Source organism: Caretta caretta, chromosome 6 (assembly GCF_965140235.1).
Source record: "Caretta caretta isolate rCarCar2 chromosome 6, rCarCar1.hap1, whole genome shotgun sequence".
Lineage (NCBI taxonomy): Eukaryota > Metazoa > Chordata > Testudines > Cheloniidae > Caretta > Caretta caretta.
In genome coordinates, this window is record NC_134211.1 from 122,668,586 (window position 1) to 122,693,576 (window position 24,991).

General features: G+C 43.7%; 1 protein-coding gene across 12 annotated transcripts in view; it reads right to left on the reverse strand.

Annotated features, from left to right (window-relative positions):
• The window catches only part of KTN1 (kinectin 1), a 114,705-nt gene that overhangs the window by 22,702 nt on the left and 67,012 nt on the right, over nt 1-24,991 (reverse strand). For 5 of the 12 annotated variants that reach the window (XM_048853185.2, XM_048853190.2, XM_048853189.2 and 2 more), the window contains exons 13-31: nt 24,516-24,553; nt 23,824-23,914; nt 21,874-21,942; nt 21,145-21,182; nt 20,911-21,001; nt 18,157-18,225; nt 15,687-15,721; nt 15,435-15,525; nt 13,917-13,985; nt 11,254-11,291; nt 10,396-10,486; nt 10,175-10,243; nt 6,214-6,251; nt 5,461-5,551; nt 5,288-5,365; nt 3,613-3,650; nt 2,093-2,183; nt 1,918-1,986; nt 1,443-1,480 (exon numbers count right to left, since the gene is read on the reverse strand). In XM_048853185.2, coding sequence (XP_048709142.2) covers nt 1,443-1,480; nt 1,918-1,986; nt 2,093-2,183; nt 3,613-3,650; nt 5,288-5,365; nt 5,461-5,551; nt 6,214-6,251; nt 10,175-10,243; nt 10,396-10,486; nt 11,254-11,291; nt 13,917-13,985; nt 15,435-15,525; nt 15,687-15,721; nt 18,157-18,225; nt 20,911-21,001; nt 21,145-21,182; nt 21,874-21,942; nt 23,824-23,914; nt 24,516-24,553 — 1,232 coding nt within the window. The remainder of the gene's footprint in view (nt 1-1,442; nt 1,481-1,917; nt 1,987-2,092; nt 2,184-3,612; nt 3,651-5,287; nt 5,366-5,460; nt 5,552-6,213; nt 6,252-10,174; nt 10,244-10,395; nt 10,487-11,253; nt 11,292-13,916; nt 13,986-15,434; nt 15,526-15,686; nt 15,722-18,156; nt 18,226-20,910; nt 21,002-21,144; nt 21,183-21,873; nt 21,943-23,823; nt 23,915-24,515; nt 24,554-24,991) is intronic. The other 7 variants (XM_048853193.2, XM_048853192.2, XM_048853186.2 and 4 more) reach the window with 3 other exon arrangements.

The window sequence follows — 24,991 nt, forward strand, 5'->3', positions numbered from 1 at the left end:
GATTCCACATGAGGCCTCACCAATGTCGAATAGAGGGGAACGATCACATCCCTCGATCTGCTGGCAATGCCCCTACTTATACAGCCCAAAATGCCATTGGCCTTCTTGGCAACAAGGGCACACTGTTGACTCATATCCAGCTTCTGCAGAAAAGGACCTAGGGGTTACAGTGGACGAGAACTGCTGCCTAGCCATTCGGTCCCTAGTCTGTAGCACTGCATGCGATTCTTCCGTCCTAAGTGCAGGACTCTGCACTTATCCTTGTTGAGCTTCATCAGATTTCTTTTGGCCCAATCCTCCCATTTGTCTAGGTCCCTCTGTATCCTATCCCTACCCTCAGCGTATCTACCTCTCCTCCCAGTTTAGTGTCATCTGCAAACTTGCTGAGGGTGCAGTCCACACCATCCTCCAGATCATTAGTGAAGATAGTGAACAAAACTGGCCCCAGGACTGACCCTCGGGGCACTCCACTTGATACCAGCTGCCAACTAGACATGGAGCCATTGATCACTACCCGTTGAGCCTGACAATCTAGCCAGCTTTCTACTCCTTCTTACTCCTCCTCTTGCTCCCAATGCTTTTGCCTTACTGCTCATTTTAGTTTCTTCCGCCGTTCCCTCCCAAGCCCTAAATCAGACTGCCTCTCTCTCATTGTCTGCCAGACTCCTTTCTTCAAATCACTCCTCAAAACCCATTTCTTCCAGAAATCATTTCCAACAGCTCACCCTTAGTTATCTACTTCCTCCCCTTCTGCAAGGGATGTTTTACGTCTTGTCTATTTTAGATTGCAGGCTCTCTGGAGTAGGGGGCATGTCTGCCTGGGTCCATAGAACCCAGTGTGAGGTATTTAGCAGTATTTAAGTGATTGTAAACCAGAGAAAAAAAAAAGTGACACATTTTAATGCATGAGAATGAGAGCAAGAGACCATTACACACACTGTAAGCAAGCACCTCATAACCTTTAACACAATTCTTTCGGGATGCTTCACTTCCAGCTTGTAATTCCTGAGCTTCTCCTCAAGATGATATTTAGGCCATCCAGGCAATTTCATGACATGCACAAGAATTCACTGGGATGCAAAGATCTAAAAATTCACTTTGCTTGGAACCTTAAATGAATTTTCATCTCAGCCACCAAAGGAGAAAGGCTAGCCCATTAGCCTTGAGCATATTTAAATTTAAACACTCAGAAATGGCTTGCTTCCACTGTGCCCTCAACGTAGAATAGGAGAGATTCAGGGTTTGCAGAACACCTGAGCTAGCGATTGCAATTCAGAGTTACACCTGTGAAGCTCCAATTTACCAGACACCTAACTTATTACGCTCATTTCTCACTTGCATGCCTGAGGCTTTTCAAAACCATTTGGTTTGTATTAGGTACAAGTTTTCAGTGCAGTAATGGAAGTCACATGTATTAAAAAACAACTAAGAGCAATACTTACACTTGCAGCAGCTCCTCGCTTCGGACAGCCAGAGACGCCTACAAACAGATCAGAAATGCATTAAACCAGATGAACGGTAGCTGGGAGTGCTGTCGAGGAGGTGCCTTGCTTTGCTCACCAGCACTCCCTGCCAGATCAAGCAGCAACATTAGCTGTCTCCTGTCCAGTCTTTTTTGGCCAGAAGGTTGGTGACTGCGACACGTGGCCTGAAGGGTAGGGAATGCGAAGCAGGGGAGCAATGTGGTGGGGTAATCAAGACTGCAGCATGGATGCAGACCCACAAAATAAGAGGGAGAATAGGGACAGAGGGACCAGATATCCAGCAAGTGGAAAACAGTTAAAAGTTCCCCTAACATGTCTTTAAATTGTTCCAGGATTGGTGCAGCTGATAAAGAATGGGGATTAGCCTGCTGTGCATACTCTCAGCAATGTACCCCATCAATGTCAGTTATCAAAGTCAAAGTGGGAGCCGTACCTGCTTACAGGTCTCTTGCTTCAATTCTTGGATTTGCAATTTAAACAATTCATTTTCTTCTTGTGCCTCCTGTACAAATAAAGAGAAGCTATGACATTATCTTCACGCCCATGCACTCCTCTTTACCACCCAGGACACTAGTGCATAGGGTGCTTATTCCCCATTAACATCTCACCTGTAACTGGTTTCCTTTGTTTGTAATTTCTCTCCCCCTTTCTTCTAAAACAGTCTCCATCTTCTTCACCTGTTCTTCCTTCTCTTTCAATCTGCGACATTCATTCAGGAAATCAAAAAGTGCTTTGACTAAAAAATAAGTATCACTCTGGATAAGAGTTTGATGCTCTAGAGTGGGCTGGCTTCACAACAGTCAAGAAATTAAGCCTGTACATTTACAGCATATACATGACAGAGTGCTGCCAAGCAAGGTCAATCTGCAGGGACCACCACAGCACGAAGTAGTCTCCACATACAAGCAATCTATGACCTCTATGCCAAGAAAGCCAAAAATAGTACTAGCTGTGATACTGCAGACACCTGCCGACTAAGAACTGGCCTGAAGCCACTGAGTCATTTCACAGGTCACTAAACAGCAAATTCATTTAGTCACTATCAACCTACATAACATTCAAACCAGAAATAGGGGAAAGGTTACAAATCCCCCTCCAGCTAGCTCCCTAGAAAATTAAACCTGGCTTCTGTGATTTCAACCTGGAATCCCAGGTTTGGCCCGGACATAGCTAGAGTGTCACCTGAGGCACATGGCCAGGGACAACGTTTCAAGATTGGAGAAGGCGATTCCATCTCTCTTTTATTGGGCGTGGGACATTACCAAGCGTTGTGGTGGATTCTTCATCACTGTCAATACGGGCCTGCGTTATAGGCGGGCAGACTAGATGTTCACAGTGGTCCCTTCTGGCTTTATAATCTATGAATGGTCTCTCTGAGAAGCACAGTAAGCTATCTGAATCCAAAGGCGTTTAAAGCAACTCTCTTATGAAACACCAAATACAGGTGTCCATTATCTATTTTCATGTTAGAGAATGTTGTCACACTAACTGTTAGCATGAAACCAAAACAACAATGGAAAATGGAACAACGTTTCTTTACAGATCAAGTGGTAGAGTGCTTCAGGAGTCTTGTGGAGGTAAATTAGCCATCTGTACCTCTTGCTGTTTAGCTGGTTGCTGCCTGAGTGGGTACTTCTACGCATCCCGTGGTAGCAAGCGGATCTCAGAACCCAAAGTCCAATTTAAAAGTGCCGTGTACGCAGCTATTTTTAGCACGGCAGCGCAAGCCCAAGCCTGTCAATCTGCACTTGAAGGCTCGAGGACATGGACTGTGTAGACGTACCCTTCGATGCTGTATAGACCCTGGCCACTTCGTCAAACGTATGCTTTATGTCAAAGTAGGTGGGGAGAGAACAGAATACCGAGAGTGCTGAACACAAAAACTACTAGGCATGTGTTAAGATTCTAGTTAGATGAAAGAAGCCTCTATGACCACTTCTTTTGCTCTGTGTATGCGCACTAGTATTTAGTCAGGCCGGCGCACTTCCATCAGCACTAAAGCTTATTACAGCAAAGCACATAAAAATTCCCACAATGAAGTCCCACATATTTCAATTTAAGATAAATCACAGCACAGAGACCAGAAAGCGCAGAAAAGGACACTTGAGAAGCTGCTCGGCATACTTACAAGCTCTCCAGATCCTGGACTTGTGACACAGCAGATACCTATCAAATAGAAACATTCAGACCCATACTGACAGCACAGTAAACACCTTCAGTTTAACAGTGAACATTTACATCAGTCAGAATAATGATACCTAGCTCTTATATTGCACTTTTCATCAGTAGATCTCAAAGTGCTTCATAAAGGGAACAGAAAATGAAGTGTCACTTTTCTAGGAAAGACTAAAGGTTTTTATGTCAATTGAGTTTAAACATTTATATTGCTCCAAAACAGCATAACACCAAATTTTAAACCAAAAAATAAAAACAAAACAAAAAACACAAAAAAACCCACATCACCACAAAACTGATGCTAACTGGCACAGATCAAACTCAACCAGCCTCTACCACCTCCACCCACCAGTGGGATAAATTACTCCCTGGCTTCAGGACTGACTTAAGACAGAGAATGTGTGTTTGGCACCACTTCTTGCCCTCATAAAAATGAGCCAGCTTTCAGCACTGCAGAGTTAATTCATGCAGCAGCAACCTACCCTGAGATCATGCTGCATGCCAGCCCTTTGGTGCCCCATGCAGGGACCAAAGAGCAAAATCCCAGCCCATCACAACTTCTGTGATAAATCAAAGGGGAGAGGCACTCAGAAATTCCAGGCCAGGGCTTTACGTGCACCCGGGAGATAGACACAAGACAGAGCATACATGTCACGCTCACATCAGTCTGAGACACTGAAAGACAGGCAGTCTGCATTAGCTACAATTACCATGCGGTCTGCACACAGAGCTCTAAGAAGTGCACACCACTTCAATTCAGCCCCAAGGTGCCAAAAAGCAGATAAATGTGATAAAGTTCACAAACTTCAAAGGCTTCAGATCACTGCTACCGCCACTATTCGTAAGAAACCACCTCAATTTTTGCAACTTTAGCCTTGTCTTAATGAACTCAGGCTAAACCATGACAAGCCATTGCAAACCAAAATAAACATGTCCACACAGCCTTTTGCACTGGTTTAACCAAGGCCTTGTTTACATATGGAATTATTCCAGAATAGATATTGCACTTTAAATTCACACTCTACCTTAATACAAGTTAACTTTCAAGTGTATACAAGTCCTAAATAGGTTTAAAATTACTAAGTTAAACCAGGGCCTGCCCTTTCAAATGGGCCATAGGTAGAAACAAAAAGCAAGTGTGAAGGAGTGTACTACCCCTTTAAGGGTCAGACTAGGGTGTAAACAAGGAGGATCTGCCCCACTCTAGGGCTGGTAATTTAAACAGGAATAGGAAGCTGAACTAGAGAGAGGGAAGTGTATTAGAACTAGAAGCCATGAAGGCTGCAGCAGGTGATGGTGGTTTTCCTGAGGCCCTAGGAGACTAACTTAACCAGAGGCTTTGTTCTGTAGACTTTAAGTTGGGAGCTCTGACCCAGGTGAGGGGAGGACCCTATGAACTGTTTACTGTACTTGCTCCAGTCCTGTAACCTTATTAAAAAGAGAAATGCTATTTTGTTAATGTGTGTTGGCTCCTCCTTGCCCTGCAAAAGTCACTCTGTTACTGCCCCAATCAGGGGAAGTTACGGCAGGGCGCACCCACAATGGCTTACCAGGGGCACACTGGGATGGCCCATGCCTTTACAAAAACCCAAACACGTTGCCAGACCATTCTGTTCTGGAATCCATACCTGCTCTAGCTGTTCCAAGTTCTGTTGCTCAAGTTCCTGAACTTTACTGGTTAAGTGGGTAATTGTATCTTGTTGACTCTTTGGATAGAAAAAGATGTTAAGTGTCTGTGTAAATTCTGTATTCATAGTTATTGCATCAAACATTTTGCTGGACAATAAAAGAAAAAGTTTACCTGCAACCATTCTCCTTTCTTAGCAATATCTTTCTCCTTCTCTTCCAATAAAGCCTCCATAGTTTTCATCTGTTCTTCTTTCCCCTTCAACCTGTACCATGCACAAAGAAGTGTTTTATCCATTTGGAAAAAAAAACGAACTTAGCAGCGAGTGCATAACAATCAAAGGCTATTGAGGCTGCACGATCAAAGGCTCCACTGCAGTTTATGCCAGCTGAAGAGGAGTACGAACACTTGCATTTCACTTTGCTTTTGCGGAGAGCTTGAAAGGTGCACTTGATCAATGCTACAGCTCATTAAATCAAAGTGGACCGAAATTCTGCACCGATATACATTGTAGGGATTCCATACACATTTCCCCTTGTCTCAAGATATTTCCCCTCGCTACATGAAAGGGGCAGAATTGATAGTTATGGAGATTTAAGTCATATTTTTCTACATACGTACAGAAAGGATACCAGTGTAAACGTCCCACAGTGCCCTGCCAGCATTTCTCAACTCTGACTTGGATGTAGCATCTGTCAAGTAGTTGGGTCTCTATGCCCACTGAACACCTGACAAATCTGCTCAGCGATCTTGGCAAATAGCCCAGCTATGGCAACAGCATTCGTAACAAGGATGCTTGTCCACTAATACCACTTGCTCATTTCACACAGAATGGACATCAGAGAAGTTGAAATGTTCTTAAAACAAAATTTGAAGACGGGGGTGCCATAGAACGGATTAGATGCTTCTGTTAGCAACAGTACTTACAGGTTCTGAAGGTCCTTGACTTGTGAAGTGATCGATACCTAAAAACAACATTCAGTACTTAAATCACTCCTATAAGATTGGGCTATCCACACCAAAGTCCAGTATATACAGGTAAGTAAACAGACAACTACTAAAATTAGTTTAGGGAGGAAGAATGGGAAAACAAGGTCATTAGAGATTGTTAAAAGGGCCACTGCCTAGTAGTTTAAGTCTAGAAGGCAGGTCTGTAGGGAAGAGTTACAAAACTGACCATCATTTACACACTTTTCATAATGATTTAGCACATCCCCTGCGGTGTCAGAAATAGAAGCACTCCAGCACTGGGCCAGTGTATGAGAACCAGAGGTGTAAACTGACCCTAAAGACATCTGTTTTGTTTCACTACCCACCCTGAGTGAAGTTCAAAACAGATGACCTTCTTTTATTAATTTAGATCTGAACACAAGAGATTTTTAAATAGGATTTGCAGATTGCCAGTGCCCCTTAAAGTCTCTGTTCAAAGGAAGATGCCAAATAGAGTGTTTAATTTTTGTGGGTGGATGAAAGGGAGACACAAAGCTTACCTGGAATATTTTTTTGTTTGAATTCTAGATCAAACAGTAGACTACCAGTCAACGGGCCACACTCCTAGCAAGAGACCTGGCAGGAATCACAATAGCTCAAAGCCCATTAACTCACTCCAGTAGGTAGTACCCTCCTCCAGTGCTGCATTAGAACCTGAATTATTTTCAAGGCCTTATCTATAGCAGAGAAATGCATCATGCGAAGTAATGTTTGTTCCACTATAAAAACACCTCATGCCCATACCTGCAGGCTCGTCAAATCGTTTACAGGGGAACTAGTTAACGTTTAGAGCAGACTACGCATCAGCGCCAGGCAGTGTTGGGTCCTCAGACATTTTGGTGCCAGTGTAGACTGACTAGCCAAAAGGGCTCGACTAGTGTCCTGCTAACACTCCACAGTGCGCTGGTGGTTTCACAAAGTCTCCCACAATGCACTGCACGAGCACAGCTCTCACCTCCCGGAGCAGCACTTCAAGGAGGGGGTGTCCTATATAGCACTCATGAGACTGCAGTTGCACATTGTGTTCAATTCTGGGCACGCTACCAGAGAATTAAGGGAAAAAAACAGAGCAATCAAGACCAGGAGGGAATGCTTTAGGAGAAAAGATTAGACAGAAAAATCATGTATAACTTTGACGAACACCCTCTAAATCAGGGGTTCTCAAATGGGGTCGTGACCCCTCAGGTTATTAGATGGAGGTCATGAGCTGTCAGCCTCCACCACCAATGACTGCTTCGCCACCAGCATTTATAATAGTGTAACTTAAAAAATAAGAACAAAAGAATGGCCCTATTGGGTCAGACCAAATGTCCATCTAGCCCAGTATCCTGTCTTCCAACAGTGGCCAGTGCCAGGTGCCCCAGAGGGAATGAACAGAACAGGTGATCATCAAGTGATCCATCCCCTGTCGCTCATTCCCAGCTTCTGGCAAACAGAGGCTAGGGACACCATTCCTGCCCAGCCTGGCTAATTGATGGACCTATCCTCCATTGATGGACCTATCCTCCATGAATTTATCTAGTTCTTTTTTTAACCCTGTTATGGTCTTGGCCTTCACAACATCCTCTGGCAAGGAGTTCCACAGATTGACACTTCCTCTTATTTGTTTTAAATCTGCTGCCTATTAATTTCATTTGGTGACCCCTACTTCTTGTGTTATGAGAAGTAGTAAACAACACTTCCTTATCTACTTTCTCTACACCAGTCATGATTTTATAGACCTCAATCAGATCTCCCCTTAGCCATCTCTTTTCCAAGCTGAAAAGTCCAAGTCTGATTAATCTCTCCTCATACGGAAGCCGTTCCATACCCCTAATAATTTTTGTTGCCCTTTTCTGAACCTTTTCCAATTCCAATATCTCTCTTTTGAGATGGAGCAACCACATCTGCACACAGTATTCAAGATGTGGGCACACCATGGATTTATATAGAGGCAACATGATTATTTTCTGTCCTATTTTCTATCCCTTTCTTTAATTATTCCCAGAATTCTGTTCGCTTTTTTGACCGCCACTGCACATTGAGTGGATGTTTTCAGAATACTATCCACAATGACTGCAAGATCTCTTTCTTGAGTGGTAACAGCTAATTTAGACCCCATCATTTTATATGTATAGTTGGGATTATGCTTTCCAATGTGTATTACTTTGCATTTATCAATATAGGTTTTTAATTTATAAGGGGGGGTTGCACTCAGAGGCTTGCTGTGTGAAAGGGGTCACCAATACAAACGTTTGAGAACCACTGCTCTAAATATTTGAAAGGGATGAGCACCGACAAGAGAGAACAGTATGGGTAGTGCATCGAGGTGTAACTGGGAACAACGGGGTGAAACCAAGAAAAATAAAGTACAGGCAAAATAGCAAGCAACATCCTGACAGCAAGATGGAGAAGACTGCCTGGACAATGGTATCCTAAAAAGGGACAGTAGTCCCATTGTTTGGGACACTAGATAAACTAGGACATCTGACAGGTTTTTACCTCTTCGCTCCTGGTAGATGGAGTGAAAACTCATTCTGCAAAGACTTGTTTTCAACTACTGGCTAAGGAAAGAGAATGGCTGGCATGTTTACCTAAAGAACAGAAATGCCAAGAGCACAGACCTTCTGGCTTTAGAGGGGATGGATAGGATTTGACAGGAGGAAAACTTGAGCAAGAACCATTTTGACCCAGTAGCTTTGATCTGGTAGAGCAGCTGACGCCGGACAGTAAGAGGAAGCTCCTTCACCGTTTGTAGTCAAAGGGAAGAGAACACTGAAGGCACTATAGGGTGCCAGGGCTCTACTAAACTAAGGTGCTTAACTGCTGGAACTAACTGCGCAGAGCTTTGAGCTACAGGAGTTCTCGCCAAGTCTCTCACTAGCAAGCACAGGACTCTGAGTATCTGTTATGGGGTCGCTGAAGATGTCATCTGTTAGACTGTATCTTTATAGTTTTGTACCCTATAACCAAGGCCTTCATTTTGGTTTATAGAGATTTTTACCAAAAAAAATTCCCAGGTTTTACAAAAAGCTATTTTTTTTTTTTTTTTTTTTACTGATTTTCATCTGAATTTTGGACCACTAAGGAACATGAAGAGACTGATGATGTTAGGAAAATCCAATACACTACATTAGGTAGACGTGTTTATACTAAAAATAAGTTAGTCTAAGTGTCAATGCGAGACTGTCTGTTAAAGTAAGGCTGTGTAAGATACATACATGTGTGCATACATGTACATCAGTGCTCAAATCCTAAATAAAGTGCCAAAACTCCCTAGACCTGACTTCCTGCTCGTGAAGGAAAGGTGTCGTCTCAGGTAACCTGGGTGGACCTGAGGGGAATCCCAGAGACCCGTTTCCCTGCTCCAGAAGGAGAGATTGGGGCTTGGTAACCTGGAGAGCTCAGGTAACTGATCCACCATCTCTCCTTCCTGAGCAGGCCCAGAAACAGAAGGGATAAAAGGAGACAGAGTGGAGAGATGCCGCCTTCTCCACCCCCACATCTTCTGGGCCCCCTTCGGCAGGAGAAATGGCAGCTTGGTAACCTGGGCCACCATCTCTCCTGCTGGAGTGGGGAGTCGGGTCAGAAGTACTCTTACTTTTCTCTATTCATTGGAGTTTTTTCCTGTCCCTCGGTATTAACCCCGATATTTAGCCAGAAAACTGAAGTTAATTTTTGCACTGATTTTCACACTTTTTTTCAAAAGTATTTTGTAACAAACCCTGAAATTCCCAGGAAATGTTAAACACAATAACCAGAAATGAAGGCCTTGCCTACAACAAACTTCACCCTATAAAACCAGGCCTCATCCAGTGACAGGCCCCGGTAAAACAGCAGATGTACTAGAACAGATATGCTAGTAAGCAAAGAATCCATTGCAAGGCTGCCTCATACTTCCAGCTCTAAGGAATTTTACCTGTTTTTCCATCTCAAGCTGGGTATTTCCTACTTCTTCTTTCAGAGCCTCTATTTCCTGTGTGAAAGCCTTTCCAATGACAAAACAGACAGGATTGGACAATGGAGACAGCACCACAAAATGGATTCTACAAGTTTATTACTAGCAAATGCAAGGCAAGAACAAATAAATGGTAGTAAATAGCACAGACACAGAAAGGCAACAGCACGACTGATAGGTACCTGAACCATTTTCTCCTTGTTTGCAACTTTGAGGACTTCAGCCTCCAGCAGTTCTTCCACCGATTTTATCTTTCCATCCTTCTCACGGATTCTTAGCACAGAAGAGAGAGGAGACATCACAAGCCAGTTGAACTAGTGTAAGTGATCATTATTATTAACATCACAGTAGCCCCTAAGAGCCCCAGACATGCCCCTCTGTGTCTCTGGGGCAGTCTCTGCCCCAAGGAGCTTACAATCCCAGTTCAGAACCACATAAGTGGGTATCATACATACACCAGAGGAGCGGAAGGAGGGGGATAGGGCAATGTGGTACAAGCTTGCTTTTGCAATAATTAGCTCTGTTTACTGTTGGTAGGTCCCTAGTTTTGTTTTTAATCAGTAGCAGTAGTCCTAGTATGCCACCTGCCTACCTTCAGATTTCATGTTCTGGCAAACATGCTTCAGCAAAATATTTACCTCTGTATTTTTGTTTTTCTTAACTTTTAAAAGTAAGAAATACAAATCCACTCCTTTCACACACATTAAAGGAGAGCCTGCCAATAATCTCATGGTCCAGCACCTAGTGACCAAGGACAGGCCTAGAACCCTAAGGCCTGGGCTAGCTAAACTAGTGTGAGTCCTACTTCAATCAACTCCTGTCCCCCTACACTATTTAGTGTAGATCTATTACTGGATTTACGGAAGCATTAGTTTAACTTGATGTGTTGCTCAGAGTTCACACAGCCATGCAAACTTTGTGCACCTGATTAAAATGGGATGTTCAGGGGAGGCAACATACCCCTGAACATAGTGAAGAGGAGTTGGAAAAGAGGGATGAGGTTTAGGGAAGAGGTATAACAGGTTCATAATGCTACTTACACTTTCTGAAGTTCTTCCACCGCTGACTCGAAAGAAATCTGAGCAAAACAAATATTTAGTTTAGAGAGAATGAAGAGTTCAAAGTAACTAACTGGTGGTGGGAGTGGGAGGGAAAAGGCCTGGAGAGAGCAGGGATCAGTAATGGGACACAAAGCTTCGCAAGCTCTAAAACGCCGGTCTGAATTTGGACTGGGTTTGTAGTCGCCCTAAGTTTTTATCATAGGATGGTAGTTTGATGGCTTCTATAGTGGTCCCTAGTGGACTAGTGTCCACCATCATCAAAAAACTCATCCAAGTTATTGCAGCACGCTCCAGAATAACCTTCCCCAAAAAGGAAAGGTTCAAGATGAGGTATTAATTGGCAATGTCTTGTGAGATAAAGCCCAGTCACTGCTTCTTTAACAATGGTCAAGGCATACCACGAAGGCATTGGAATTACCATAGTGTGTAGGTAGCCTAGGCATGGACCAGCACCCAGTTGGGCTAGGCAGGCACTGTCCAAACACAGACCAAAAAGACAGTGGACTAAAACCTCTGGTTGGCTTGCTCAGGCCCTTACAGTCACCAATCCATTTTGCAGGTCACAGACAGCATTCCCAGTGCAATGAATAACTCTGTGTACAAGTGCAAGTCATGCCTTGCTAATTAAGTGGGTAGGTTTATTAGTACCTATAGTAAAAATATATATATATATTTTATATACATACACACACACACATATATATACACATACATATACATACAATCATTGACACACAGTGCCTAACAGACTTATTTGATATCACCAGATCATCATGATGATCTGTATTTCCTTGAGCTTTGGGGAGGACTGAGATAGATGGGGGCTGAGATATTGGGGAAAGCAAGAGGCAGATAAATTCCTTTGCCAACTGACTGGTTTAAAGGGGATGGGATTTGCTGCTGGATTTGTTATTCTTTTGTACAGATTGCATTTTAGCAGCCAGTAAAGCAAGTAGAGACTAGGGATAGACACTGTACATTTGTAAGAGTCAAAATCAATAAGTATAAATTTATAAAGGCTCCCCATGAGACTTTTGTCAGTATTAAAAGCGCTTTCATGAGCTGTTTGGCTGAAACCTGGTCCCAGCAGGTGAGCAGACTCTTGCAACTGCCCAAAGAATAAAACAAGAGCATTTTATAATGTACACATACACTCACGCCCCCCAAAATTAGAAGAACATCAAAGTTGTGATCATATAATTACCCACCATAATTCATACGTACCAGAGGGCTACATTCAGGTTTCCTAGGCAACCTTACTTCTGGCATTTCCCAATTTGAAGGTTTGGCTTTGCAACTTTAATATTTTGAACATAGGGGGAGGGTGTGGGTGTAAGCATGGAGACTGGGACTGGCGAGCTAAGAAGAATGGGGCCAGAATGAGGCGCAAGAAGTGGGAAAAGAGAGTCCCACTTTGGGGAACAGAAAGAATTTTTACCACTAGTGCCTGCTCCTTTCCAGAAGCTGGAATGGAACCCAAGATTCCACCATGCCTCTGCAGTCAGTGAATATCTGGATCTAATGGTTCCAACCCTGCTGATAACCCATGTGGGTACCAAAAAATTGTACAAAATTATGTAACTAAAGATTGTCTCAATGCATAGAGGCGCAAGGGGGGTAAGGTAATCTCTTATTGGTAGGGCCCTACCAAAATCACGGCCATGAAAAACGCATCACAGACCGTGCAATCTGGTCTTTTGTGTGTGTTTACCTTGTACAATACAGATTTCACGGGTGGAAAACCAGTGTTTCTCAAAAGGGAAACCCCAAAAGGGAGTTGCACGGGGGACCACAAGGTTACTTGCAGTGGGGAGGGGGAGTTTGACAGTATTGCCGCCCTTACTTCTCTGCTGCCTTCAGAGCTGGGTGGCTGGGAAGCGGCAGTTGTTGGCCAGGCGCCCAGCTCTGAAGGCAGCGCCCCGCCAGCCGCAGGGCAGAAGTAAAGGTGGCAACACCATACCATACCACCCTTACTTCTGCGCGGCTGCCTTTCAGAGCTGGGAGGCTGGGGAGTGGCAGCTGCTGACTGAGGGCCCAGCTCTGCAGGCAACAGCGCAGAAGTAAGGGTGGCAACAACATACCGTGCCATCCTTACTTCCACACTGCTGCTGCTGGTGGTTCTGCCTTCAGAGCTGGGATCCCAGCTGGCAGCTGCTGCTCTCCAGCTGCCCAGCTCTGAAGGTAGCACCGCTGCCAGCAGCCCAGAAGTAAGGGTAGCAGTACCACAACCCCACTTACAATAACCTTGTGACCCCCCCTCTCCCCCCCACTTGTTTTGCGACCAACTCCTTTTTGGGTCAGGACCCCTAGAATTACAACACCACCATGAAATTTCAGATTTAAAGAGCTGAAATCACAAAACTGACGATTTTTTAAAATTCTATGACCACGAAATTGACCAAAACGGACCATGAATTTGGTAGGGCCCTACTTATTGGGCCAGCTTCTGTTGATAAAAGAAATGAGCTTTTGAGCTACACAGAGCTCTTCTTCGTAATACATACACACAGGTGCCAAATTAAAGTAACACAGGCAATCTCAGTTATGGCATTTCCTAGCTTCTGAGTGCTTGACTTTTAAATCTTAATAGTGTGCTTTTAAGGCAGTTTGCACAGGATATAATTTAGGATTTAAAGCATTACCTGCTCCGATTGCCGAATTTGCAGATTCTGAACTTCTTTTTTCAAGGATGAATTTTCTGCTCGCAGGGCCTTTCAAAGAGAAACGCACAGGAAAAGTGAAAAATGCAGCTTTAAGAAAGATCAAAAACAAATTTGTTCACTGCTCCTTGGAGGATACCTCATAAAAGCAATATTCTCCTTCAAGTTTTTCCATCTCTCTCAATTAAACTGATTCCAACTGAAACAGGACAGAAATTGAAGATGGAAAAGACCCACCTAGATCTAATCTCCCTACGCCCTGCCAGTATGGAATGTTTTATCTAGTTTAGTTTTACATGTCAAGCGAAGCCAGTAATTTTTTCTTATTATTTTAGCCTATTTTAGCCTATTTCTTATTTTTACCACTGTGAAACAAGCCTCCCCTGTCTTGGAATTTACACTCCCTTCAAATACCTGTCAACCTTTCTGACCCCTTAAAAACTGCCTACCCACAATATGTACATTTGTAGTTTATGGTGGCAACCACCATTGTATCTGAGCACCATCCAAATACCAGCAATAGTCACTCCTCTTCTCCTTCCCAGCAAGTAGCATTAAAGGGCTTGAACAGAATTACAGGAGGGGGGCACGGGCAAGAGGGGCGTGGAAATACTTCTTGCAGGAATGTTAGGTTAAAAAAAAGTTTTGCAGCGAGTTCAGTAATCATTGCAATTTCATCTGATACCAAGTTCCCTGGCCTCCATTCCACCTCTGTGAAAGTCCTCACTTGAACTTTGAATGCCAGCCTTCACACCTTGAACTAGACACTAATTCACAAGGAGCTAGAGCAGTGAAGAGCACCAGGGTGATGTGCCCACAGCAACTTTGGTTGCTTAACAACCAGATTGTTGCTTTTTCTGCAAACTGTAGCTTTTTCATGGCAGATGGCTTCATTCCTAGATGGGAGTTTCAGTCATTGAGCCGGTCATTCACAAGTACATAAATCTCCATGCTCAGATTGGTGTTCTACAGGAAAGGGGCAGTATTCTGGCCAGCTACAGGTGGAAGTGTTTTTTGCCACTGCAGCTTTCTGGGCTTCCCATCGATCTAACATTCTTCCATTTTGATGTATTTACAAATACTTCTAGGAGGACAATAAAAGCAAGTTCGATCCATTTATTATTTACTTCATCTACCAACTACCATTAGACTAGAAAAATCACAGAAGCCACAGTAATAATCCCAAGAGTTTAAATAACTTTTTCTAGATGTAAGCTTGTCACTAATCACTCTGGACATACACATATGGGATCGCACTGTTTTATTCCTGACCAACTAGGACATTACCAAATTCCTCTAGAATAAGAACAGACTGTTCTAACATGTGCACGAAAACATCAGCAGCAGGAAGTGAACACTTTGGCCTCAAAGAGGTCACTTTTCCTATTCAAAGGAAACGTTCTGGAACCTTGACATGCGGATCCACAGCTCAAAGTTACATATAACATGAGAAACCCCAGTCTATTTCCCACCCATGATAATATTGCAAGAGATTTTTACCTTCAATTCCTCCTCCCTATTAGCCACTTGTATGAGCCCAGCTTCCAGCAGTTCTTCAACCGTCTTTATCTTTTCATCCTTTTCGGTAATACTGAGAGATTAAACAAAAATGTTACAACATATTCTTCATGAAGAAACAAGTTGGCCCTACAATAAATTTTCAGGGGGAAAAAAAAAAAAAAACAGTAACCTTACTGCCATAGGAACAAGTAGGTATTTTAGCTTCCTTGATGGGCGCCGAAAATCCCTTACCTCCTTTCCATTTGCTCCAACAGCTCTTTATTAGCCTATAAAGTATGAAAAGCTGGTCAGCGATTGTCACTGGTTTAAGATTTAGTAACAGAAAGGACTGGTTAGCATCAGCTTGTCTAGACACTGAGTTTTTGGATTAAACTAGTCCAAGAGGTAGAGTTTTCATAATGTGTGCCCCCAAGACTGCTCTTGGAAAGCGGGATTTGAACCCAGTAGGACAGGGGTGCTAGGCCAGGCTAACTTTTATACTCTTCATATTAGTTCACAAACAGCAAGGAGCTCTGGACACCAGGCTCGATATCATGAGGTGCCAACCGCCCCGTAACTCAGACGACGTCGATGAGTTTTGAAGGTGCCCAGCACCCTGCAGCGTCTGGCTCAGAACTTCCAGCCCACCAACCTGAACACCTACAAGTGTAACCAAGATTAGAGTTTCTACATTTTCCAAAACCATGTACTTAGCTAGGGCACCACGCACCAGACTCTGGCTTTTACATCTATGCAAGGACCAACAGCAGTGCATGCTGGCAGCAGCGTTTTTAATGCCACCCACAAGGGAGGAGGAGCTCAAGCCAACAGCTGGAGGAAATCCTGCAGTGATTCTTCAGGCTCCAAGGTGCCAGTTGGGAATCTCTAACTGTCACACCTTAGAACAATGGAGCCGTTCCAGGGGTAGGAGCTGCTGACTGGTGGCTATAACTGCAGCCAAGCAGATTTCAAAGCTGAGGCAGCAAGACCTGTGGTGAAAGGGTAAAGCCATGTATTTTGCTTTTCACAGGCAGCCACGACCAGCTTGTCTGGTAGGTGAGGAACAAACTACGTGGGGGAGTGCTCCAGGTAAGAGATCAGGAATAAGACTGAGAACAAACAGTAGTACTAGCCATGATAAGTCAGTGGGCCTTTACACAAGGAAAAAGCGTCTCAGAAAAAGGTTCAGCAAGTTAGACTGAAAAATACAAAGAGGTCGATACTTTTTAAGTTCAAATTTTGACTTTATGTTGCTTGCTGTGTAGCCTAGAATTTTGGTTGGCTGAAGAAATATGGTACTTTTGCCCCGCGTCCTGTCACAAGCCCCTGCCACAGAGGAAAGGCCGCTGGCGCAGAACAAGAGGCAGCTCACAGACGAATGGCTACCGCTCCCTTTAAAGGGAAAACAAGCGGGCAATTCAGTCTGGAAACTGGAAGGTGAGTGACAACGTGGTACAAGGGTCAGTCTGGAGTAGAGACCAGCCCAATACTCTGAGTGAGGGAACAGCATTAGCAGACGACCTGCATGAATGCAGAATTACCTGCGCTATTTACATCTGCGGTGAAACCAAGAGCATCAAAAACAGTAAAAGAGTTAGAGGACCTAAAGCAGGAGCCTCTACAATGTACACACAGAGCTAAACGTTGATAGCGAGGTGTCTTGCACCTCCCACTCCCTTTGTGGAGTGAATACATTAAAACATTGGGTCAAATGGCCACGGCTCTTATGTAACAACCTGCCACGTGGAGCAAACAAGAAGAGTCATACCATTGCCTGCAAGAATCCACCTCCACTCAGCCTTGCATCACATCCATGTGAAGTGACCCAGGACAAAAGGAGACAGAGCAATCCCCCCTCCCCATCAGCACAGCAAGGGCTTGCCTAATGGAATGACCAGTTTATTGCCTCCATGTCACTGCCAGGACCTGTCCCTTTAAAGTGCCCCATACCACCTCCCTCCTTGGGGCATCCGTCTCTCACTGATCAGCTCAAGCTAGAGAACGAGCCTCATCCAAATGATGAAGTGGGACTCGTTCCACTAGCAGGATGCTGTCTCATTTAGCAGTGCTGTTTCACCTGTAACACCATGACCTTCCATACGCTCTGCTGCAACAAGCTCCATCTGACTGAGCTATAATTATAATGAACTGTCAGAGGTCATCAGGACCCCTGGGGAAGGAGAAGCCTATAACAAGAGAACACAGACCAGTAAGCACCAAAATCTAAATGAAGAACAACCCTCAGGGATTTTGAGCCTAGATGTCTCTGATCTCCAATGGCCATGATGGCTGCTGGGACAGGTGACATACAGACAAAAGGAAAGAGTGATGCCCCCTGTCTTGACACATCATAGTGAGGGAGGGTGTAGCATGCCTCACCAAGTCAAATTTAACCAATCAGATTGGCTTGTTAACCGATTTGGCAATCTGTTCCCAGGCTGTTGACTCAATATTGGCTTCCTGATACCCTATGGGCCTCCTGAGGATCTCTAGTGGATTCTTTATATCCAGCAGCTTGACTGAAAGCTACTGCTCATCCATCAGGTTAGGGCCACAAAGGACTTTCCATTTTGCAGTAGTGAAACTGGAGCTCTAAAAGCAATCGGCAGAGCAGCTGAGTTTTCAGCCAGCTCACCTTGGGACCTGGTCAGAAGTAGAACTCTTTAAAACAAAAACAGCACCACTGGCTAATTAATAAGACATCAGTAAATATTGATTGTACCTGCTCGGACAAGAGAGCCTGCAGGTTTTGAACTTCCAGTTGCAAAGCTTTGTTTTGATCCTTAAGCATCTGGAAGGAGATAGCAAGCCATCAGTTCAGAACTGTGCACCCAAATTGCTTTGTTTTGTAACATTTGCCATATAACGAATCATAAGTAGAGAAGCTGCAGGGTGTTTTTTGTTCGTTTTTTTGTTTGTTTTTAACATAAATACAGTAGCATAGAAACGAGACTAAAAGTTGCTTTTCCCTCTTTCTTTCTTCCTCAGAACATTAAGACTTTTGTCCCCAGATAGCCAAGACAAATAGTCCTCATCCCCAGGCCTGGGATCACACAAAAAATAATTGACTACCCCTGCCATAAAAGATGTAACAGTGCTGGGAGTTGTAGCTCTCACCTAGTATACGACAGTGAAATCTAGTCTATCCTTCTACAGAAAACCACTTATTAGCACCATGTCAACTTATTGCTGATGACTGGCTTTTACAAAATGAGCCTTTTATAAAGCAAAGGTTCCAATATCACCTCCCAGATGCTCGCAAGCTACCCTAAAATGTTTATAACAGCAAAAACAGATGTGTGTGCAGTCTTCCGCACTCTCCAGCTCCAGCTGTTGGATTAGATGCCTATGAGAAGGCAAGTAATCATACTGTGGGTCCCTCCTCTGCCTTTGATAATCACTCTCGAGGCGACAAAGCAACTTCTCTCTGGAGCATGGCAGAAACAGAACCCCACCTTAACTGGTAAATCAAGACCTCAAAAAAGAGTGCAGATCTAGCCTAGATTGCTATTTCGGAAACAACACTGGCTTCTAAATGAAGACATTTTTCTCCCCACCATTTACACAGATGACCACATAGACACTTCCCCTCTCTTGGGCACTGGCACCTACTTAGTTTTTTTTCACCTACTTGGGATGCAAACGTCCATATGACACTATGAAGAGCAGAACAGTAAAAATGTTTCTTTACAGACTGGAGATAATAAATTTAGGATCTATGGGATCAATACATTTTTACCTTCTGTACTGAAAGCATCAACACTGTAGCTGGACCCTTACTGCTCACCTTTAAAGTCCCATTAGCTTAGATAAAACCCTTATTAGTTTCTAGGCACTTTTTAGTTCATTCCACAGCTATTTGTCCACAACTTGCTGATTGTCCCCACATGTGCTGGAAAAAGGCAGGAAATGCAGTTATTTCACCATGCAGTCTTTTTTAAATCTACATTTAGCTCCATCAGCATGTATTTTTAGACCCCAGCTTCCATCACTTTTACCAGTGATTTTCAGACTCCTTAAAAGTCTGCTCGGCACTTTCTCTAAACACATGGTTCCTACCCCAAAGCTTTGCAGGGCAAGTTTAGATGTGAAAGGAGAACAAAAAGGGAGAAAAAGGATTGTGGTTAGAGCTGGGTGAAATTTTTTGGCCAAAAGTTTTTCCAGTGAAAAATGCAGGTTTGGCAACACCGAAACATTTCACAAAATTTGTGTCTGTTTTGCCAAATTGTGTTGAAAAAAACTAAAGAAGTCGAAACATTTCAATTGGATTCAAAAGGACTGTTAAAAATGTTTGAGCACTTATAATCTAAATGAAACACTGTTGGACCCCAAATGAATTTTTCTTTGACTTTTCAGAGTTTGCTAAAAAAATTTAAAAGTTCTCTCTCAGGTTGACCTGAAACATTTTTTTCCAGAATTCCCAGTGAGCTAAAAGATCAGTTATTTGCACAACTAGGTATGACTGAGAATCAATCCATTTTGGACTAGGATACTCATCCCGTTTTGTCTTTCCTCTGATGCAAAGAGAGACAACTCCCAACACAGTTACATCTTTTATGGCAGGGTAGTCAATTATTTTTTGTCAAGGTCCAAATTTCTTGGTCAAGGTACAGTCAAGGTCCAGACTCCAAAGAAAACAAAATAATGATAAGAAGATTTTGGGGTTCGTTCAAAAGCATCTGGCAGTCTAGATTTGACCCACAGTCTGCCTAGTGACTACCCATGCTTTATGGGTTACCCTAGGAGGTTGTGTGTCAGCTCAAAGCAGAGTTAATGTTGTTTGGGAAGAGAAGTAAAGGGGCTATCCCCCTTGTGCTGAAGGAACTATCTTTAGGAAGAAGGCATTAAAGCCCTTCATGGGAAGCAGGCCTTGCTTTATAAGGGTTTAAATCCAGAAGTGAGGATGTTTGGGGTTTAACACTGTTCACTCTTGTGTGCACAAAATTCAGAAACAAACATAGCTCCGCACAAAGGAATTCAAATGTTAATCGATAGCTTGCCGCCATAGTACTGATGAGAAGTTTTAAGTTAAAAGCAAAATCAGATATTTTTACATTTATTTAGATTTTAAGAAAAAAGTTGTAATCAGATCACGAGCAACATGATAATCCAAACCATGTACACACCAGCATCTGGCAGGACACATTTCAAATATGAAATGCAGAAAAACCTGTCACGGTTACTACTGAACATCTTGTCCTTTCAGAGATTTCATTAACTATTTAGAGACATTAGTCTTCACAGCTGCAGTTAGTACATTTACATGGATTTTAACATGGATGTACTTAGTTGCACAGCTTGCTGCTACGACGACATCCTGAAAGGATGCCAGCAATATTACATATTCCTGTTTACAGTCTTAACAGCTGAAAATACACAGCCCCACTCTGCAAATCAGTGCAGTTGTTTGCACGGTTACAGAATCTTTCAGAAATCTACAAAATATTACAAACAAGCTTAACACAGAGTACAGTACCTGAAATTCTTCCCTTGTGTTTGAAACCTGGGCAAGCTGTCCTTGCAGCTGCTCTTCCAGTGTTCTTATTCTGTCATCTTTAATATGAATACTGAGACAGTAAATTCCACAGTTAAAAATGCTTCCCTTTTCCACTCTTACAAAAAGCATCCATTCAATTAAAAAAAGATATAAACAAAGAGCTACAAAAAATGGTTTACCAAATGCTGGTTGGATTTATATTATTTAATCTACCTTTTCTGCATCCTCTCCAGTTCATGTGCAGCAACAGCCTAGATATAAAGAGGATTAGCATAGTCTTAACATATTACATCACAAGACTCAATCAACCCCACGTTCCCCAATATTCAAGCTAAAACAAGTCAGTTTTGCTGCTTCTTTCACTATATTAGTCTCCAATGTAAGTGAAGGAATAATGTTATCTTTACTCATTTTTAAAGACTGCAAGCTCACATCTTCCACATTATACGTTCAACAACTAGCCCTCCACATTGGTGCTCTCAGATATTCAGCACCCACGATGAAGAAATAAAGCACTGTCAAGTATTTTAAGTACCTAGCCATAGGGCTGAAAGGCAAAGGGCCAGATGTGTAGACCTGCGCATGGGAAGCACTGTGCAGATATGATTATTTTAGATAGCGGTCAAGACTGCACATGCAATCGTGGTTTCTGTTCACAACCATGGGCACAGTGTCCTGAAGAAATCTGTTTGAAAATTTAAACAAATTAAAGCTATTTACTCCAGTAACCGGAGCATTCAATAAGCAGACTCTTTTTTAAGATGTTTGGTTTCTTGAAATTCATCACTAATTAGCCCAGATCTGTAGCCTTCATAGTTTTACCCTGCTCCAAGAGTAATTTCACTGAAACCAATGGGGTTACTTGCAAAGCACAGTGCCACTCAGGTGTGTGGGGGGGCAGAATCTGGCACTTAACGAGTTAAGTAAACATGGTTCTTTTACCTGCTCATTTGTCAGAGCCTGTAACTTTTGCACCTCCGCTTTTAGGGATAAATTCATATTCTGTACAACCTACAGAGAAAGATTAATTCATTTAAAGTCATTCCATATTCTTCAGAGCAAATATTTCACAGAACCTTTTGCTAAGAGCCTAACACCAAGATAACCTCAGACTTCCTTGTAAGGCGGCCAACTTTCTAATGTCTGAAAACTGGACACCCCTGGCCCCACCTCTTCCCCCCAGGCCCCGCTTCTCACTCACTCCTGTCCCCTTCCTCCCCCCATTGCTCACTGCTCTCCCCCCTCAACTCCAGCATGAGCAGCCCCAAGGGACTTGCAAACCGCAGCTCCAGCAGGCCACCTGGTAGTGCAGGTCAGAAGAGCACTGGGGCTGCACGGGAGTAGCCAGGCAGCCCTGCTGGCGAGCTAGGGGACAGCCCTCCTGCACAGAGGCATCCCTCTGGGCTGCCTGCCCAGCAGTCCCCTTCCCTCCCCACCCTGGAGCTGCCCGAGCGCGTGGCCAGGGAAAGTGCTGGCTGGCAGGACAGCACGCGTTTCTTCCCTCCTGGGCAACATTCCCTGCCCGCTGGGAGCCCGCACCCTATTCGCCATGGGCCCCACACTCTGTCCTCCGCTGCAGCCCTGCAAACTTTGCTCCTCAAAGCTGGTGCATGCATGCTGCTGCAGGAGCAGCCACTTCAGGGCCAGGCTGCCCCTTCCCTTCTCTCCCCCGCACCAGTGACCAGACACTGCCAAGTTCCCTTTTCGACTAGACGTTCCGGTTGAAAACCGGACACCTGACAACCCTACTTCCTTGAAGTTCATCTGCCTGTGTAATCCATGTGCCTAATAGGGAGACAGCTCTTGAAGAGATATGTCAGCAGGGGATAGGAATGAGCTGGGTCTGGGTCACTGTTGCTAGAGAGACGCACAATTAGCACTCCACATCCAGAAGTTTCTGGACTTGGGTGTGGCAGTTTTGGGTCTGCTCCAACAGGTTCCCTGTTGCTGGACTCAAGACTCCATGAGAACAAGTAGTCAGGGTAGGTGCTTTGCAAAAGACCACGTGCCCTGTGGGTGGGTTGGGAGAAGCTGGGCCACAGGAGCGGAAAGCAGGCTGTTTTCCCTAAGCCTGAAGCATTTTGCAGCAGGGGTTTTTTGGTGGATTTTTTTTAAATCTATATACTTAAACTGAATGGTTGGCTGGTTAATTAGCTAGCTGACTAGCTAACCGTGATTTCAGCAGAGGAGGAGGAAGAGTCTGCATTCATTCCAGTTGGAGATTTCTACAACCAAGTGGAGGGACGATGTTCCAATGCTTTTGACTCAGCAGACTGATCACCAAAATCCATACAAAGACTAACCAAGACTCAGGAGAACTCAACCTGAGCTTCTGGAAACCCTGAGTTTCTTCTCACTGTGCTTCTGTGGGGACAGACCTGTTTACATTTGTTTTCTTTATTTATGTTTAGGTAGAACTGTGAAGATAATGTATGTGGGTTATAAAGTAGTCATGTCATGTTGCAGAAATTAAGTTGGTTATTTTTTATTGTTTCTTTATCATAAGATTTTATAAAGTTGGTATTAAGTTCATTCCTTTTGTTCTTTTTGGACTTGATTGTGGGGAGGTTGACCCTGTGCAATCCTTGCTGAAAATCCTCAATGACTGAATTCTGGGTCTCCATGTGCTTTTCTATGGGAGTTATCTTATAGGCACAAGGAGAAGGGCAGTAAAGTAAACTCTAGCCCACCCAAAAGTTATACCTACAACAAACCCAGGCCCCAGCCCACCAAAAGACCTATTCAAGCAGACCCCTATGACCACAGGAGCCACAATGAAGGCAATGGGGGGATGCAAGATGCTGGCTTGTGGGTTTCAGTTCACAATCACAGCTTCTGTAATGAGCTTGCTCTTTAGTCATTCAGTTTCCTTCTAATGGGCATTTCCTATACCTTGAGCTCCTCCTCCTTGCCGGTTAGATTGGCATGTTCATTGACTAATGAGTCCTCCACCTGTTTTATCTGTTTGTCCTTTTCTGCAATCCTGTACAAATAAGAGATGCAAGTAATTTGCAACAAGACCTTTTAGACAGAAATGCATGTATAGTATTCGGCTACATTTAGAAGAATAATATGCAGGCCCAAAATCAAGTCTGCTATAATTAATCCTCTTGGCAGAGTGTTTTGGACATAAAGAGTTTTTCTTTTTTGTTTCAAATCCTCTATGCTTGCCAAGAGTTTACAAGACATGCACAAAGCCTGGTGCATCATGACCCCCTCCCCCTCAATGAGACAAGTGCCCTGGAGCTCTGCTTTGGAGACTGTCCTAACATTCTCATGGCCCTGCACATGCCACTGATCCATACACTCAGACATCAGCAAGAGGGGCAGCTCTCACTCCCACACAGTGAACACAGCCACACACAATGTACTCCAAGTCTGGGGTGGGGAGGGGAAATCCGTAGGAAGAAGTTTCACAGCTTCCAAGAGGATCACACACAATGCAAAGTAAAATACTTAAGTGACAGCGTTTCCTTCACAAATCTCTCCCATATTTGCCGAGCATGAGTTAAAAGTTTCTGTATCTTGAGCAGGCAATAAAGCAAGCAACTTCTTCATAAACATATAGGAGAAGGGATGCTTACACTTTCTGTAGTTCTTCTGCCAGGACTGAAGCAGATGTCTACAGAGGGGGGAAAAATAGCTGAATGTAAAGCAAAAACGAAAATGTCCTTTTCTAAGCTGAGCCAGAAATAACATTTGCTTGTTTACAGATGTTTGAAACTGGCACAGGCCAATACCCAATGTTTCCTGGCCAAAGAACATTAGTACGAGTTTGTATCACTTCAAAGTCCTTGCCCACACTGGTCCAAGAGCCAAGGAACCATTACCGTAATGGACGATATGGACCTTTAATTGTGGGAGTTCTCTTACAGTTTTGTGCCTCAATGCCGTAGATTCTTCTCCTCCAGTTTCCCCCCAAAATCCTGGTGTACAGAGAAAAACTATCACCCACCCTCAACACCGGTTTCCCCACTCAAACTAGATGGCAGAAAACAGCACCAGGGAGACTACAACGAATGTGAGCCGACCGCTCTCTGGTAATCTCCCAGCACAAGCC